The 19,975-nt window shown below is 36.7% G+C and overlaps 1 protein-coding gene across 1 annotated transcript in view; it reads right to left on the bottom strand.

The window, feature by feature from the left end:
• PPP3CA (protein phosphatase 3 catalytic subunit alpha) overlaps window positions 1–17,495 on the bottom strand; it is an 87,863-nt gene extending 70,368 nt beyond the window's left edge. The window contains exons 1-4 of the mRNA XM_069098439.1: window positions 17,450–17,495; window positions 14,453–14,611; window positions 13,298–13,443; window positions 6,841–6,980 (exon numbers count right to left, since the gene is read on the bottom strand). Coding sequence (XP_068954540.1) covers window positions 6,841–6,980; window positions 13,298–13,443; window positions 14,453–14,611; window positions 17,450–17,495 — 491 coding nt within the window. The remainder of the gene's footprint in view (window positions 1–6,840; window positions 6,981–13,297; window positions 13,444–14,452; window positions 14,612–17,449) is intronic.
• Between the last annotated feature and the right edge of the window lie 2,480 nt (window positions 17,496–19,975).

The raw sequence follows: 19,975 nt of genomic DNA, 5'->3' as shown, positions 1-19,975 counted from the left end.
ATTTTCCTTTGGTAGATTGTCATCTAGATCACACAAAATCTCTCTTGGTATTCTTATCAGTTTTCCCCATTTCAGTTATCATCTCAGTGCATATTATTTCCACATCTATGTATCTGGCACTGTCTCTTTCCTGAGTTCTACTTCCACATCACCAATTGCCTTTTAAGACATCTCAAACTGGATTCCCATATACATTTTAAGCTTATTTGGGATATGCTGATACCCCCAAAAGAATAAATTGTCTTTCTCTCAAAACTCTCCCCTCTTCCTGACTTTCTTATTCCTGTTAAGGGTACTGCCATTTTCCCAGACCCTCAGGCTTGTGACTTCCTTGTTACCTCTGACTCCTTGCTTGCACTCACCCTATATATGCCAAACAATAATCTGTCGCCAAATCTTGTCATTTCTACTCTGATAACACCTCTCACATGCATCTCTTTCTCTTTATTTACCATCTTAGTTCAGGCCCTCATGACCTCTTACTGGACTATTTCAATAGCTTTCTGGTTATTCTCTCTGTCTTAAGTTTCTCTGCCTGCCAATCTACCTCCACTTAGCTGTCTAAAGTTTAGGTCTGGCCATGATCCTCTTCTATTCAAATAACTCCAGGGGCTCTCTATTATATCCAGGCTGGTAAGGTTCTACATATGCCCCCCTTTTTATAAAGTATTGCACCAACTGCATTAACTCCCAGCATTTCACAATGAGTTTCATGGACTATTGCAGGAGGACAATGAGCTGGATTCATGATTGAATGGAATAAAGAGAATGGGCAGGATTACTTTTGGGGCACTGTACAGAATTTTCAACAATCCTAAGCAACTTCTTAAGACATCAACCTATCATTTTAATACCAATATTTTTCTGTTTATGCTCTAGCTATTAATTATGAAACACTACTATCTTGCAAGAAATCAAAATGAAAACTGATGCAAAAGGCAATGAAAAGACAGATGGTAGGCCTGAATTGACCACAGAACATCACCAGTAATGATTTATATGCAAGAGTAGTGTAAAAGATAACAACTAGGAAACACATGAAAAGGAAAGGAAATTGACCAGTCATGAGAGAGGAAGAAGTGATAAGAGTTTGGAGGTAACTGTTATTGATGAAAATGCAAAGATCTGAAGGAAGGCCACGAGGACATTGGGTAGATACTTTATAGAGGATTTATGTAAAGACATGGACAAGAATTACCCCAGATGAGAAGCGTTGCAATCTGCCTTAAGATCCCTATAGATGAAAGAATCTGCTGAAGACTCAAAATAATAGTAATAGTAAGACTTATACAAGGCCATACAGTTATGGAGTAGACCAGCTGGTTCTTGGGTGAAAATACTCTTACTCCAAGTCCAGCGTTTCTTTCATTGAGTTTCAATTAAGTGTACTACTAAAGTATTTGGCATATAGTAGGCACCTAATAAATGCTTGATGGTTGATTGACACATTTTTGCATCTTGATTCTGTCATCCTCAAGGAGGACCTTCTACTAAGGGGAGATCACAAGTAAATATATAAGAATGTACAAAATAACTTCAAGGGAGTTATGGGAAATCAAGCAACAGTGAGGGTATCAAGTGATATATAAATGTGTGCTGTAAAGTCTAAAGGGTCTGGGTGATGCTAATTTGCTGAGGTAGAATGATGCAGGGAAAAGAATAATGTCTCTGGGGATGGCTGGGTGACTCATTGAATGGAGCACCAGCCCTGGAGTCAGGAGGACCTGAGTTCAAATCTGGCCTCAGACACTTAACACAAAAACTAGCCATGTGACCTTGGGCAAGTCACTTAACCCCAATTGCCCTCCAAAAAACAAAACAAAACAAAACAAAAGAATAATGTCCCTGGACTCAAAAGCTCCAGGTCCCAGGGTAAGTTCTCACATCAGCCACCTGACTAAACTTTACTGAGATTCCAGTGTCCAATCTATAAATGTAGATAATAGTTCTTTCTCAACATACCTTGTGAGTAAAGTGCTTTGAAACTGTTAAATGCTGCATAATAAAATGTTATTAATATTAAGAACATTATCTTCATGCTAAATAATCAAGAATAGAATAGGTCATAGAACATAAGAATACCTGGCTTTGAATTTTGACTCAGATACTTCCTAGCTATGTGACCATGGGTCAGTCAACTGGCATTTATCAAAATTCTACTAGGTACCAAGGCATTTGTCAAGTGCTGCGTTACTTGACCTTCCACGGTTTCCTCATCTATTAAAAAAAGGAGGGAGTTGGGATCAGTGACCTGTAAGGTCCCTTCCAGGTTTAATCTAAGGTTCTCTGAATAATTCAGATGCCAGTCTGAATACAATTCATTAAGGAGAAGTAAGACAATAAATTATGATATAGATTTTTCTTTCATGGTTAGACATAATACACAGGAATGGTGTAGTCTGATGTTCCACTAAAGCAGGATGGCTTGAAACACATAGTTACTGAAATTCATATAGGAACAAATGAAACCATGAAAATTATGAAAGCAGGCAGGCAGGAAGCAAGCAGTAAGCACTTATTTTGAGTCAGACACTGTGCTAACAATCACTGGGACTAAAACAAAAGCAGAGAGAACAATGCTCCCTGACCTCAACGAGTTTACTCTCTAATAGGTGAAGATAAGACAAGATAAAAGGAAAGTCTGATGGAGTTTGGTAGAGAAAGTCCCCAGAGTCAGGAGACTGAAGAGATCCTGCCTCAGATCACTCTTACATGTATGTCACAAGTAAAGTACCCCTCTCCTGCCCCACCCCAGGGTCTGAGAAGTCAGAGTTTGAGGAGGCAAGAAAGCAAGCACAAGAGGAAAACCAAGACTAGATTTGAACCAGGGTATTGAGGAAGCACCAAGAATTAAGATTTGAGATGGGCAAGAAAACTAATAGGGAAGCAGAGTTATACAGGTAGGAGGAGTCTAGAATATTAAAAAAAATACTGGATGAGAGTCAGGGAGTTGATCAACTCAGCTTGATTTCCCAAAATTTTGTCTTTTGATCTTGATACCTCATATTTCCTCCTCTTGGCTGTGCTCGCATACCTCTATGGTCATGGAGACTGGGTAAAGAGAGGAGAGCCTCCTTTGAGGGAAATGTTGCTCTGTGATGTTTGAAAAGGTGAGGGCAATCTGTTTTGTGGTCTCTCTTTGTTGTTACAATTAGAGGCTCTCATCATTTCAACAATTGCTTAATTATATGCTGAAAAATGGAATGGTATGCAACTCCTACTTTTAAAATATACATATTACCCTAATAGACTATCTGGAAGAACAATAAGTAAATTCATCAATTATAGAGGGTGCCCCAGGGGTCTTAGGGCAGTTTAAAACTATTAGGGCTTGGAACTGCATTACGACTTTTGGGGCACCATTCTGTTTAAATTTCTGCAGTCAAGGTTTTTTCTTTATCTTAAGTAAGAGGTTCTTTCTTGATTTTTGGAGTCTCTCCTGATCCCCCAACTACAAATACCCACCCTCCTCAAAGTATCACATATCTAACTTTGCATAGATTTATATTTATTAACTTTATATGTATGCTATGTGTATGTACACACACACATCATATATATGTACAATAGTTATCTATTAGACTAAAATGCAGTAAAATTTGCTGAAAGTCCCCAAAGGGGAATAAATAGCCTCTTCAGCACTCTAGAACTATCATATAAAAGCGAAGAACATGAAACTTTTGTTTGATGGCCCACTATACTATAATTACAGAACTCTGTGTGTAAGAGAACTAGGTGGGACTGCTTTGTAGTTGAGCAGTGTAGCTGGGGATTGGGGGTGGGGAGGTCTAATGCTATGGAGTGCTTTTGCCTATGAGTGTGTATGGGTTCTCTCCTTTTGTATAAGTTCCTGGTAAAGTATCAGGTGCCAGGTTGTGCTGCAAGTTTCATGATATTCAGACAAAACAGAACACCTAAAGGCTGGGTGATTATAATTCTAGGAAAACATCTTCTCTAGAATCTCAGCAATATTCTATCAGAGGTCACAGGATCTTTATAGTCAGAGGTCATGGGACCCTGACATTGTATCATCCTCTTCTTTTCTATGTCATTTATTTTTTTTTTAAAGCAATCAGGGTTAAGTAACTTGCTCAAGGTTACACGGCCAGTTATTTCTGGGGGTGGTGCTGAGTATCTGAGCCCAGATTTGATCCCTAGGTCATCCCGACACTGGAGCCAGTGCTCTTACTCGCTGAGCCACCTGGCTGCCCCTAAGCAATTGGGGTTAAGTAACTTGCTCAAAGTTACACGGCCAGTTATTTCTGGGGGTGGTGCTGAGCTCAGATTTGATCCCTAGGTCATCCCGACACTGGAGCCAGTGCTCTTACTCGCTGAGCCACCTGGCTGCCCCTAAGCAATTGGGGTTAAGTAACTTGCTCAAGGTTACACAGCCAGGTGTTTCTGGGTGGGTGGTAAGTGTCTGAGCCTGGGATTCGATCTCCAGGTCTTCTCAACACTGGAGCTGGTGCTCTTACTTGCTGTGCTACCTGGCCGCCCCATTTCTATGTCATTTAAAACAGGTCCTGTCTCAGCTTTTAATTATTCCAACGCGGAAAATTATTCCTGAAAATTTCAAGATTTAGCTCTATGCTGCTATCCAGGGATAGAGATATTATTGAGAAAACAGGGGAAACAACTTTCATGTAATATTTCATTATGTGATTTAAGAATTTGAAACTAGTCTAATCATTTGAGATCATTGGTTTATTAGTTTCAAAGAGATCAGAAAACGATTTCCTGAGTTTATACACATTGTTATCTTCTTCCTCTTCTTTTAAAATATACAGTGGTATTTTTTTCTTTTCATTTTGGATGGCAGATTTCACAGAAGTTTCATTCCTAGCAATGAGCAAGCCTAGTAAACCTGAGTGTAATCCAATAAAGTAGCCTGTGATTGAAGTGAAAGAGGCATCAGAAAATAGCTGTAGGCATTGTAGGACAAAAATCATATTGTAGAGTCTATCTGAAGTGAAAAGTGATCTTAACTAGGGACTTTGAAATCCCTGATATTTTCAAGTGGAGAAATGACTATAAAAGAGTTTGGAAGGCTTCTTGGGCTCAAAATAGCCTTATGGCTAACATTGTACTCAGAGGCATCTATCATTAGGCTAATAATTTTATCCAGATCAGGGAAGAAAATAGGTAAACTCCACAAGAAAACTCTTTGCATAATTCATTTAAGGAAAGCCACTTTTTATTTTTAGTACTGAAACAGGGAAACTAATATAACTAAAACAGATTTCTTAAATGAACAATACAACTAGCTATGGTTATACTACCTTGGTACTACCAACTTTAGAGAATTAACTGACCCTGTGTTTCTAGTCATGTAATACAATTGCCACATAAACAAGACTTTCATCTATGATATCTTTATTAACTGGTCATACAGCTTCTGATTAAAGATATCTAAAGGTGAAGAATTTATTATCTCCCAATGCAGTTGATTCTTTTTTGTTTTTTAATATCTCTACTTGTTCAGAATGGGTGGTTGGATAGAGTGCCAGGTCTGGAGTCAGGTAGAGTCATCTTCATAAATTTAAATCTGGCCTCAAACACTCACCAGCTATGCCACTTTACACAAATCACTTAACTTTGTTTACCTCAGTTTGTCCATCTATAAAATGAAGGGGAGAAGTAAATGACAAACCACTCTAGTATCTTTGCCAAGAATACTCCAAATGGTAATAAGAAGAGTTGGACATGACTGTAAAACAACTCCACAATAACAACTTATTCAGAAGTTTGTTTTAGTTTTCACTTATACAGAGTTATAATCTGAGTTCTGTCATATATGAGCTGTTTGAATTTGATTAAATCATTTTTCTCCATTAAGCCTCAGTTGAGTCATTTGTAAAAAGGAACTAATGATACTAATTGACTTTATGGCTCAGTGGGAAGGGAGTTAGAAATGGATATGGAGAAGTTGTGTTCACATCTTGGCCCTGCTTTTTCATAGAAATGTATGCAAGGCATTGGGCAAGTCATGTGAGGTCTCTTGATTTCATTTTTCTTATTTGTCTTATGAGGGATTTGGACCAAATGGTTTCCAATGACCCTTTGAGCTCTACATCTATGACCCCATGATTATATGACCTCAGTGATCTTTATTTGTAAAATAGAGAGGAAGTTAGGTGGCACAATGGATAGAGTACTGGGCCTGAAGTCAGGAAGATTAATCTTCTTGAGTTCAAATATGACCTCAGATATTTACTAGCCATGTGACGCTGGGTAAGTTCATTAACTCTGTTTGCCTCAGTAACCTCATATGTAAAAGTAGATGGAGAAGGAAATGGCAAACCAACTTGATATCTCTGCCAAGAAAACCCCAAATTGAGTCATGATAATCAGATATGATTGAAAAATGACTGAACTTAAGAATTCAGTAACTTCTAAAGTCCTTTCCAGGACTAAAACTATAAGGCTACTCTTCTTCCTAATATCATAGGATTTTTGTGAGATTCTAATGAGATAATATAAGGAAAGAATTTTTTAACTATAAAGCCTAATAGAAATGTAAACTCATGATTTAGAACCAATTAACATTCCCAGCTAATTCCTTCTCTTCTCTCCCTTTCTTCCCTGCCCTACCTTCTCCTCAGAGAGAATGGAATTATTTCATTTGGAAAGCTCTCAGAGTCCTTTAAACACACAATTTTAGTTTAAACCCACCATTTCCACTTGCTTCCTGAAGAATAGTTACATAAATATTATAAATAAATCAAATGCAGGGTAGAATGATCTCTTAAAAAGTCAGACAAATTAGAGTAACCTGAGCCAAGAGGAGGCCTATCCACCAAACTAGCCTTCCATGACAGAGGGCAGCAGCACAAGACTCACCTGTAGAAGTATGAACAGCCCCTGACTGTGTTGTGAGTGAAGTGTTCCTGAGTCTTCTCATTTCCAAAGTCTTCCAGGGGATCTGACCACAGGATATCACACATAGGTCCATATGCCGGTGGTTCTTTGAATCGGTCTAACTAAGAAAAATAGAAGACAGAAAGAGAGATACTAACTAATCTTTGACAATTTGGAATTCAAGCAGAAATAGACACTAACATGTATAAGGTACTCCTCATCATATGTCCGTGCTTGAAGGGCCCTCTCCTGTTTCTCTCTTCAATCTTGTCCACATCTCATCTCTGATTTTCCTGTCTTGACTTCTTCCACTTGCCTCCATATTTCACTACCTTCTTCTTTCCACCTTTCTTTTTTTCCCAGTATTTTCCCTGTCTCCATTCTTTTCTGTATCTTCCAATTTCCTTTTCCTTTTTCCATTTATCTCCTTTTTTTTCTTATTATTATATTACCTATTTCTTCATAATGTTGAGTTTCCCACATATCCCCCCCAACCCAATGACACACAAAAAATGGCTTCTCATTTTTACATTCCCCATTGCTACCACCTAGTGGTAGGGGTTGGGAACTACAGTATTGTTGAAAATAGGATGTATTTACATTATACAATTCTATTGAATTGTATAATTCTATAAGAAAAAAATCTTCATTTCATGAATATTTATCTGGAGCCTCCAAGACTGTGCATGGTAATCCACAATGGCTTCATTAGGAGTGCTTACATTGAGAATATCTATTCATTATTTTTCTGCCTGTTTCTGCAAGCGTGTCAGTTTTGGCCAACTGTATGCATATCAGGTTGCTACTAAATGGAAAAAATTATGCTACCTTCAGAATCTTTTCCATATCACAGTCTTAAGTTTTAAAGACTTTGAAGGTCTATGGAATGAGTTTCGTCCATAAGATATATAAGTAGGATTTGATTTGACTTTTAAAAATTTTAGTAGTGAATGTAAAGTGTATGAGATTGCATTTGGAAATGTATTTTTAACTGAAAGTTAAGAAAACTTTTTCCTTTAATATTTTAACTGTCATTTTATTAAACTGACATCCTAGAGTCCCCTCTGAAAATCAGGTAAAACATAAAATAGCTGAGAAAATACATTAAGAATTAATATTATTCAGTGGAAACCTTTATTATTTTCTTTGAATACTATATAGTCATATGAATAATTCAGTCTGACAGTCTCTCAAATTCTTTTTTTTAATAGAAAGGGCCAGATTTATTAATTGTTTAGTGACATGTCACTTTTTTTGTACTAATTCCTGAAAAGAAGGAGGCAATTTTTCATGTTTCTAACACTCAATTAAAAGTTTTTAGCAAGACAAAGCCTTCCAAATTTCTATCTTCCTTTCCATCATAAAATATTCATTGCAAACTAGACTTCTAACTGGTTTCAGAAGTATAAAAACATCATGCATTTGTAACCACAATGCTCCTAAGAAAAATGTTTGTTCACAAAAATGTGGATTTTTATCTTTTGAAGAACTGTGGACTTATTTCCAAATACAAAAGAGCAGATGAGAGACACTGGTCAGTGTTGAAAGGGCCCAATTCAAAATTTGACCAAGTAAATAGAAAATATAATTCATTTTGAAAAAATTGTTAAATGTTTCTAAGGGAGAACCTTATCATTGGCAGAAAACAAGTACACAGTGGTGGAAACTCAGAAATTCGTATATGACAAACTGAGAAACCCAAAACAATGCAAGGCTTGTTTACTCTACTGCTTAATTATAGGATGAGGCATTTCATGTAATGCTACGAAGTACATAAAAAGCTCAGCTCAATTTTCATAACAGGACTTATTATTTGAAGGCCTTAGCTCCTTTTACTGCCTAAGAATAAAGTGTTGAGGGGAAACTATCAAATTGGAGGAAATTAAGGACCTCCTGGGAATTACGAGGTGCATGAGAAAACGTAATGGCATTTCAAAAGAATCCTCTATTCCTTTTTTTTTTAAACCATCAATATTTTTTAAATGAACAATAGAAAAATTCATGTGCTCAGGAACAGTGTAAATCACTATAGAATTCACTTGGGAAATATATTATTTATTTAAATATAGATTATACAATTATAAGGTGGAAGGACACTGTTTTGGTAATAAGTTCATCCCCATAACTTCAGGCAGATGTATATACTCTTAGGGTTTTAGTTTCTTAGTCCCCAAGAATCCAGTTTTCATATCAAGAAGGAACAGCTTGGCTTTCAGCAAAAAGAAAAGTATATTTTCTTTTCTCATTGCCTGTTTTGTCTCCTGATACCTCTCCATGATATATCCTCTTTGTCTCTTTCTCTATCTCTCCCACTCTCCCTCTACTCCTATCTTCCCTCAATCTATTTCTTCTACCCCATAACAACTAAAATAAACATGTAAAATGCCTCCTGGACTCCTAGGAGCTATTGACCTGAATGAGAGAGCAGTAAGATTGAGTCTTAGTGTTTTTCTCCCTCATTATATTGTTTTACAGGCAAAATCAATTAACTTCTCAAAGTACCTTGGTTCTATGGTGGTAGGGGTTCTGTTTAGAATGTTTTAAAATATTTATGCTCTAAAAAAAAACCATCTAACATTTCCATCTCAGGTAAGGAAAAAGTACTATTATTAGAACATAATAAATTACCAACATCTATATGCAAATGCAGTCCTCTTCCAATCCTATGTGCAAGCCCACAAAACCTTTTGATGAGGAAGAGGAATATAGACTTAGCTACAGCAGCCCATAAGCTGTCCTGAGCTGCTTCTTTAGACAATGCCAAGAATTTTGTTTTCAGATTTATTTTTTTATGTGCACATTTTAGCACCACCATTTCACGTGGACTTTCTACTCCCAGTGTTTTCATCAGCATCAGTGGGATAAGGTACCCAATTGTACTAATTAGTGTAAAAGCTAAGGGCAATGAAACTTGTCTAAAGCTAATCATTGTGTCCCTTGACTAACACCCAACATTTACTGGAGTATCAACATTGTTCATTTATATCTTGATCTCTTATTAGCTATATTGACTGTGATGATTAGTGATTAAGAAATATCAGGATTTACTAGATTAAATATTTGATGATATTTTCATTCAGTCCTAAGGGAGGAGGGAGAACAGCCATTAATTTATTTAACAACTTCAAGTCTTTGTTGGATGATTTGAGTAGACTTCACTGAAAAATGCTCAAAGATATCTTGGTTAGCAATGAGGTTTCAAAATACAGTAGAAAAACAACAACGAATAATTAGCAAATAACTAAATAATGTCAAAGGATCATTTAGAGTATCCAAATATGCTCTAAAAAAATAAACATTATGTCAAATTTGAAATTTAGCATTGTGTTGGCCATGATTACCTTCCGGTAACCTAGGCTCCATTTAAGAAACCAATTCACCACTTCCATGAGACATTAACATATATTGGGTGTTGAAATCTGCCTAGAATCCAACTCAGTTTGAAAAAGAAAAGGATGTATAATAGCTTGCCTTATTCACGGTCTAGAAATGTTAACCCAAAATGAACCAAACTCATGTTGTTTCTAGTCCAAACACAGTAACCTTGAAAAATGGCCCCGATTCTAGTTAAAAACAACCGAAACTATACCAATAACAGAAAGCATGGGTTATCACCCCTTCTCCTCTTTGAATATGTTTACAGAGCACAAACCCATTCTTATTAGTTTTCTGAACTAAGTTCAGTTCTACCAGTTAAGCATCTATTATATAGGAAGTCCAATGCTAAGGATACAAAAATCAAAATAAACAAGTCCCCACCTTTACAGAGCTGCCATTCTACAGGAGGAATAGAATGTATTCACATATATATAAACCTAAGTTCACTTTTAGAATAACAGTGGAGAAGGAAATTTGGGGGGACAGGAGCTAAGTCTTTAGAAACCTTGGGCTTCTGGGAGATGGAGGTGAGGAGAGAGTCTTGTAGTGAAAACCATGCATGGAGACACAAGGATGTGATAGAGAACTAAGCTGAAGATACTGCTGGTAGGTCAGTGTTCTGAACACAGAGTACATAAAGGAGAGGAACATGAAATGAGAGCAGAAAGATTGGACTGGAGCCAGAATGGGGATGGGTGAATCACAGTATGTTAGAATAAGGGAAAACAGATTCCCTGGGTATCAGAGGAGCAATATGAAAACCACAGAGGGCTCCTATTTGTCAGTGCAAGTAAGGAATCCTACTCAAGCCTTCTAACTTCCATCTAGTCTTCTTGACATGACATAATGTTGTATATCTAGTCATCAGTTGTCATAGAACAACTTAGAAAACTCTCTAGGTTGGGGGCAAGGGGTATAAAAGAAATAAGCATGTACATAGCACCTACTATGTGCCCATTACTGTGGTAAGTGCTTTACAAATAATATCTCATTTGATCCTCACAAAAATCTTATTGTACAGGTGCTGTTATTGTCCCCATTTTACAGCCTAAGAAACTGAGGCAAACGGAGGTTAAGTCACTTGCCTAGGTCATATAACTAGTAAGTGTCTGAGGCCAAATCTGAACTCGGGTCTTCTTGACTCAAGGGCCAATGCTCATGCATTGAACCACCTAGTTGCCTTGAGTTAGTATCATAGATTCAAAACTAGGAGGGGTTCCAGAGGTCATCTAGTCTAACCCTGGAAACTGAAACTTCCAGAAGTTAAAGGACCCATCCAAGGTCACATAAGAAATTAGTGGCAGAGGCAGGATCTGCCCCCAGGTACTTTGTCTGACTCCAATACTCATCTGCCTCCCACTCAAAGACTTCTTACAAAGTCCACAACCAAGTGATTCCACCAAATGGTTATAAATATTATCCCACGAATACTAAAGAAATTTAATTTTTTTTTAAGTAGATAGTTAAATTGTAACACCTGTCTATGACTGGGTCTAGTATCACAAACAACGATGAAGTAGGCATCAAATGGCCCATGTTTTAGTACTTGTTCAACCACTTAAAATTTTAGGCAATTCTATCCAACTACTCTGGGCCTCAGTTTGCTTGTTTAGTAAAAAAAGATAATATTATAAAAATAGTAATAATACTATATTATAACATAAAGATAATATTATATACCCTAGGATACCTCACAGGATTGTGGGAATGATCAAGCATAGAAGATGATTGGCATTACCTCGATGGTGGAATGTATAAAGTGCTGGACTTGGAGTTAGGCCTACTAACTTTATCTTTCTTGGCCTCAATTTTCTCATTTGTAAAAGGAAAAATAATAACAGACTCTTCCTTATAGGGCAGTTAGATGGTCCAGCGGATAGAGCACTGGGCTTGGAATCAGGAAGACCCATCTTCAATGAGTAAAATCTGCTCTCAGATACTGACCTCAGAAAGGGAACCTTGTGTGACCCTGGGCAAATCACTTAACCCTGTTTGCCTTAGTTTCCTCAACTGCACAATGAGCTGGAGAAGGAAATGGTAAACTACCCCAGGATCTCTACCAAATAAACCCAAATGGGGTCATGAAAAGCTGGAAATGACTAACAGCCAAAACCTTACAGGGCTGTTTTCAAGGAGCAAATGAGATAACATATGTAAAATGCTTTGCAAACCTTAAGCATTATAGAAATACTATTTTTCATTATTATTTAAATATCCCATCTGGAACTACATTCATAATTCTCTTTATTATTGTCAGAAAGAATAGAATGCTTTGGTTCATTGCTCATCATTATCTTTGGGCTCTCAAAGCTGTAAGCACAGTGCTTATTCAGCCTTATTGTAGAGAAAAGAAAACTCTATTCTATCATTAAAAATCTCTTCAAGTTATGAGACCGTAGGTTTTGATACAGAAGGATATAATGCCTTTTCCTCATTAACTTCACCATCTTTTCTTTAAATAAGAACATTAATAAACTATGGGTAAATAAAGTATAAGAATATCTCTTAAAAGTCAACTTTATTCTGCCTTTTTGTGCAAATATAACAAAAAAAAATTTATAAAACAACCCTGTCACCACCAATTTAAAAGTGTCATAGATAGTAGTTTAAGGAAACATGCCTGTGGCATGCTTTAAAACAAATGATTTTTATTTCTTCTCCAAGGCAATACAGGATTTTCACTCCTGATGAATAAATAATGAATGGAGTGTGCCAAAGAAAAAAATGAAGAAGGCATACATTTCAGGAGTCAAATACTACTCATTGAAGTCTAGTAAAAGTCAACAATTTTCAGGTGGTAAGTATGAACTCCCAATACTTTTGCTCTAAGGGAAAAAAAATCTATCTATCTATCTATCTATCCATCCATCCATCTATCCATACACACATAAATGACAAACTGTCTTCTCCTTTGACAACTAAAAATGAAAATTTTAAAATCAAATTTATATTAACACTAAAATGATATGTCCACAAAGAGATAAATGCTGAGGTCATTTGAATCTGCTTATTGGTAACTGGATATGCTGAAAGGCTGGGTTTGGGTAATAATTAGACTTACTTTTCTGATATCGTCTAAAGTGTTGATCTCCGGCGATAAGCCACCATGCACACACAGGAACTGTTGGTTCATCAGGGCAGCCAAGGGAAGGCAGTCAAAGGCGTCCATGCAGGCATCATATACTCTTTCTGAATACTTTATTTTACCTTTGAGAATATAAAAGTCAGAAATAAGTATATGAATATATAAAAAGCCATTCATGCTTTGATATCTAAGATCTTTTTGCTTTTGATATCACACTGAGAACACAAAGCTGTATACTTTTTAAAATTCTAACTCTGAAGTACCTTGAAAATAAAAATGTCACAGGATGATTAGGTGGTGCAGTGAATAGAGCACTGGCCCTGGAGTCAGGAGGACCTGAGTTCAAATCTGGCCTCAGACACTTAACACAAAAACTAGACATGTGAGCTTGGGCAAGTTGCTTACCCCCAATTGCCCTACCTTCCCCCCTCCAAAAAAAAAAAAGAAAAACAAAATAAAACAAAAAAGAAATTATAAATGTTAATTGTAGTATTCCTTTCTGTGGTCATTGTTCATTCATAAATATATTTTCACTTTTCTCTGCTTTCTTCTTTCCCTCTTTCTCTTTCTCCCTTTCCTCCTCTCTTTTTTCTTTCTTCTTCCTCTTGATCTGTTCTTAATTCTCCTCCTTCCAACTTCTTCTTCTCTTTCTCACCCCTGCCCCTTCTTTCTTTCTTATCCCTTTCTTCCTTTACCTCAGGAATCCCTTTTGTTCCCTCTAGGGAGAGAGTACTGGATCCAGAGTCAGAAAGACCTGAGTTCAAATCTGACCTCAGACACTTAAAGTGTGACCCTGGGCAAGTCACTTTAACCTCTATTTGCCACAGTGTCTCCAATTGTAAAATAGCACCTGCCTCTCAGGGTTGTAGTCAAGATCAAATGAGATCTTTGTAAAGTGCTTAGTACAGTATTTGGCACATAGTAGGCACATACTAAATCCTTTCCTCCTTCCCTCTACATACAAACATACATCCATATGGTCACATAAATTCAGATATGATCTCACTTCCTATTTCATTTTCTTTTTTATTTAGTGATACTTTTTTGATATAAAAACAGGACATAAAAAGCTTAGGGACTGCTCATTCATAACATTTACTGTTCATACTAACAAACTTGAGATATACTTACATTCTTGTTTAAATGTGAAATACTCTGTTAAATGTCTACATTCATGGTTTCCACGAAGTAAAAACAGTGTTTTGGGGTAAAGGATTTTCAAGGCCCATAAATACAGCACACACTGAAAAACAAAATAAATGATTATATAGTACACATTTTTGTTCCGTTATAGTTGACATATTCAATGAGTTGATAAGCATTTAGTAAATACCTATTATATTCCAGGTAATGTGCTAGGCACTTGGTTTACAAAGACAAAATAATTCCTATCCTCAAGGACCATATATTCTTTGATTTCCACTCCCTTCTACCAAAATTTTGTTTGTTTGTTTTATATATATATATATCAACTCAAATGGCCTGTTGTGGCCAAAATCATCAGCAGAATGTTTTTGAAATCATTAGAAAACATACTGACAACAAAACCAAAAAGATATTGTCCAGCCCTCATGCATCTGCACCCAAACTACTGCATGTAATATGTCATTTGGGTCATAACATCCCAAAATTACAAGATGGGCAGAGAAGTAAGAGTCATCAAGGTTATTAATGGGATGTGAATTAAGGAAGAAGAAGGTGGTTTGAAGAATAATAGAGGGGGAAATTATAAGTTTTCACTATGGAAAGTTCAAAGTTGAAAAGGAATAAGATGGACACAAAAAGTAAAGTCTACACCATCAAGAGATATAACATTACAAAACTGAAAAATAAATCAGCTACAGGAAAGGAAAAGTAGGGAGGAAGGGCATACCTGAAAAGCAGAATGGACCAGATGGCAAACTTTTTTTTCCTCTAACAAATATTCAAATGCTTTATTAATTTCTGATTTACATTATTCATTTCCACCAGATTTTGAGTTACAAATTTTCTCCCCGTTTTTCCCCTACCCACCGCCCAAAAATAGCAGTCCCACAGGATATCCCCTCCTCCAATCTGCTCTCTCCCATATTTTCTCCCATACCTCTTTCAAGTTTTCCAGTGGATTTCTATGCCCCCAGTGCCTGAATATCTTATTTCCCAATTACATGTAACATAGTATTAATAATAGTGTATATATATATATATATATATATATATATATTTGATTTTAAAACTTTGAATTCCAGATTCATTCCCTTCCTCCCTTGTCACCACCGTTACTGGGAAGATAAGCAGTTCAGTATAGGTTCTACATGTGTAGCTGTGCAAAACATTTCCATAGTGGATATATTGTGAAAGACTGACTATATTTCCTTCCATTCTATCCCACCTCCCACTTGTTCTATTCTCTACTTTGATCCCGTCCCTTTTCAAAAGTGGGTGCTTCCAACTTCCCTCCCCCCAGCCTGCCCTCCTTTCCATCATCCCCCCTCTCACACCCTTCCCCCACTACTCTCCTGGAGGGTGAGATACCCTATTTAGTGTATATTTCATTCCCTCCTCAAGCCAAATTCAATGGGAATAAGGTTGAACCATTCCCTTTTTGGATGGCAAAGTTTTTGATAGGGCAAGAGTGTGGGCTAAGCTACTACCCTGGACTATCTCTCTGTAGGCTTTCAATTTTTCATTATAATTGATTTTTTGGTCTAGACCTACCATTTTATTGGTGTAGATCAATGGTTTCAAACTGAAATAGAAGAAGGAGCAACCACCAAATTGCACATAAGGATTCTTATATGCCCCATATTGACTTAGAAAACAATATATTAACATTATCTATGTTCTTTTGCTTTTTTGTTTATTTTGTTAAATAGTTCCCAATTACCTTTGAATCTATTTCAACAGCACTGTGGTCTGTTAAGGGTGTGTGTGTGTGTGTGTGTGTGTGTGTCTGTTATAAGGAAATCAACTGTAAGGAAACTCCCTCTAACAAATATACACCAGCAACTCATCTGCAACTGGTAATTTTCGAGTTTCCTGGAGCACCAAGGGGGGTCAATGATTGCCCAAGGTCACACAACCAGTACATATCAGAGGCAGGGCTTAACATAGGTCTTCCTAGGCTTGCAGTACACTATGATGAACTACCTCTCTTCTGATGCCTCAATAGCATTTTGGTAACAAGGTGTTCGAGGCAAATGATAACAAATTTTATGCTAAAAAAAATAACACAGACATCCAATTTAGAACATTATACCTAGTTTTATTTTGGGAGTCAATTCGCAAACATGGAACAATTTAATGAATGTTCTGTCTATAAAGAATAAACATTTTTAGCTTACAGAGTATTCATGCATTGATTGGAAACAGTCATCATATAAACATATTTTGACTGAGCTTCTGATAGGATATAGAAATGCCACATAATTCATGCATATATATGTAATTCAATCCTGTTACCTCTTATAGAGAGGGAGAAATGGTTGAAACAAATAATAATTACAGCTGACAATAAAAGGAGATACATGTGTTGAATTACTTTGCTAGTCACTATTCATTGATCTCAGTGTAAATTCATTTCACCATTTGGGACAAATGTGCAATCTGAAAAGTAAGTCCAAGTAGTTCATATTTAGTCAGCAGATAAAGTCGCTGTAAATGCTGCTATGTACAAATGTCTCCTCATCTCAGTGGCTTGCACCCTGATAGTGGTCTATGCAGCCTTCTGAGTGCTTGCCATGTGTCCTGCTGAGTATTTGTGCACATGGTTTAATAAAGGCCCTGGTGATATTCACAGGGTTGGTAGATCACATCTTAATATGAATATTTATAAATGGTTATTAATATCAATGAGGGGAGCTTTTGCAATTTAAAATTTCCTGTTCTGCAATTGCAGAGGCCCAAACTTGGGGTTGAAATTAAATTTTTTTTTTCCCCCTTTAAGTTTAAATCTTAAAATAGCTATACTTTTTGTCATCTACTTACAAAATTCAAAAAGGGAAGAATATGGTTTGGTTTGAAATGTCACAACTTCTGAAGCTAAACTTGCGACCTTTTCCCCTACCAAAACCCTGACTGGGGGCTTCTTAAATTTTTGTCAAATGTTACTAGAGAAATCACATTCTAAGCATCACATTTTCTTTTTACCATCTGTTGAAAATTCACAGGCTGCTTTAACATCCTGTTTTGACATTATCACATGCCTTTATCACCTCTAGCTTAATTACTGCAACACTTTCATAGCTGGTTTCCCGAAGTCTCACATGGAAATACTCTCTACAAATGTTCCAATATTGCCGATTTTTTATTCTGAGTAGATAACTCACTCAGTCTCCTCATCATTATTTTTGTTTCTTTTAATGTGGAGCATTTAAAAATATATCATTTACCCCTCACATTTTTTGCTTATGGTACCACGAGGCCAAAATAACTCTGTTTAAATTTCATTTTCCTTCTTGTCAGTATCAAAAATAAAATAAAATCACTTCCCAAACATAGCCTAGGATCTCAAACAGAACCAAGACTTTAGAAGTGATATGTTAAGTCCATGGGCAAGAATAAGATTTAGAGGGTAGACTTCTCTGCCAGAATTCTCTCCTCGACATCTGGTGTGAATTTGTTGCCAGTGACAACAATTTTGTGTGTGTGTGTGGGCAGCTACTTTTCCATCTCAATTTCTGATGCTTTTGCAGGGTGAAACAAGTGTGTAAGAGCATCATGGAGATATTCTGGATTTTGAGGTAAGGTATCTTCAAGGTAGTTATAAATTGGTCATTTTCAAAGTAGTCAGCCTCTCTATGAACAAGACTGGCCCAGTCCGGGCAGGTATGACTGGATCTGCATGGCAAGAGGTAATAACTATATGGATGAAATCACAGATCCACTAAGGAATAAAAGCTATGAAGTCTCACTCAGCTGTGGATGCCACAATCATTACAAAAATTAGAGAAAAAAATCATTTAGGCAATCAAACAACTGATTTGTCTAATTTTTTCACTGACTCAGTTGACTGTGTTGGTATCACACAGACACAATCCAAGAGACAGCAAAATTTTTTTTTTTTGGAGAGTTTGAATGGTATTAGGATGAAACCCCCCCCCCCTCTCTTTTTCTTTTTAGCAGATACCCTATCTAGACAAATTTTGGTTCTAACTATAGCACTGATCTCTTCATTCTCAAATAAATGTATATAATATGAATATGGGCTATTAGCTACAGTCAATTAGACATATTCTTTATTAATTTCATATGTGTAATTGTAACCTATTTGAGTTTTTAAATATAATTTGCATATTTGAATAAATGTAAATATTTAAGTATTTGAATAAATGTAAATATTAAAGTATTTTAAGATAATAATTAAAATGTTTTTAGCTCATTCATTGGTGTTAATTGCACAGTTGAATACTGATTTTGAGTATGCACACTCTAAGGCAGTTTAAAAAAAGTATGTAGCTTTAAGTGGAAGAAAGATAGGAAGAGAGAATGAAAGGAAGGAAGAGAGACAGTGGAATATGGGAACAAAGGAACTGTAGAATTATGTGGTAGCCTTGGTACTTTTGGTGAGCATTTAGACGTTGTGTTAAACAAAAGAGGGTAACTCATTCCTTTGTCTAGCCCTCACCCTGAGAATGTGGGCACTGCTGGTCTGCTCCAGACACTTCCTCTTTCCTTCCAGTAAGGATAAATTAATCTCTAATCACTGCCCTCCACTCTGGTGGTTGACATGCTTTTGCCTGGACCCAGTTTTACCCACTCAGGGGTCTTTATTAAAATCAATAAATTAGTATCATTCTTTCTGTTATTGTTTCTGAGGCATCAGCTGGAGTCTAGATTTACTAGAGATTCACTTTGACTTGTAGGGTAAGACTAGTCTCTGTTTTTCTCCACTGCAATTCTCCATTCACCAATCTAAAGTAAGATGGTATTAAAGCAATAATTAAATCAGGAATTTTGAACCAGTATGAAGAACAAAAATACTCTGGATTCGATGTCTATCGTCTTGGAGGGAAAGAACCCATGCACATCTTTCATCAGATTTCCAGTAAAGTAAGCAATGGAAGTAAGAGTCCATTCCAGTCACACCACTCCTTAGAATTGCTGCCTCTGGGCTATTCTTGCAGACTCTTAACTACACACACCAGAGTGCTAGCAATAATAATACCTAGCATTTACATAGCTCACGGAGATTCATAAAGCACTTTACAAATCTTTCATTTTATCTTAACTTGCAACAACTCCAAGACATACGCACAATCCCCCTTTCAAAGAGGAGGAAACTGGGACAAAGGGGAGACCAGGTTTTAATTCAGGTCTTCCTGACTCCAGATTCATCAGACCTTCGTCATTCCTTCTACTGCAATGCCAAGTTGCCCTAGTTAAACTGAAAACAACCCCCCAACCCACCTCCTGTGTTGGGCCCCAAGCTCAGTTCAAACTTGGAAATGTTGACTTTCCATCACCACCTCTTTTTCTCTGGGCTGCCAAGACAGCAGGAAGGGCTATCCCAGCCTTCTACCCCTTCTCTAGTAGTTCCTTTATGCCTAAGAGAAACCATAACCAAATTCCACACATTTGTCATTTTACTCTCCTGGAGTTTCTTACCATGTCTTTTAATAGCTTCTCTACCAGCTAAGGGGAAGTGAAGCTGTCTCTTTTAAGACTTAGCCCTTC

The sequence above is a fragment of the Petaurus breviceps genome, unplaced genomic scaffold, assembly GCF_028583685.1.
Source record: "Petaurus breviceps papuanus isolate PSGF00001 unplaced genomic scaffold, PetGlider_PUasm1.0 126, whole genome shotgun sequence".
NCBI lineage: Eukaryota > Metazoa > Chordata > Mammalia > Diprotodontia > Petauridae > Petaurus > Petaurus breviceps.
The sequence above is the reverse complement of the archived record's forward strand: the minus strand, read 5'-3'. Positions and strand labels throughout refer to the sequence as shown.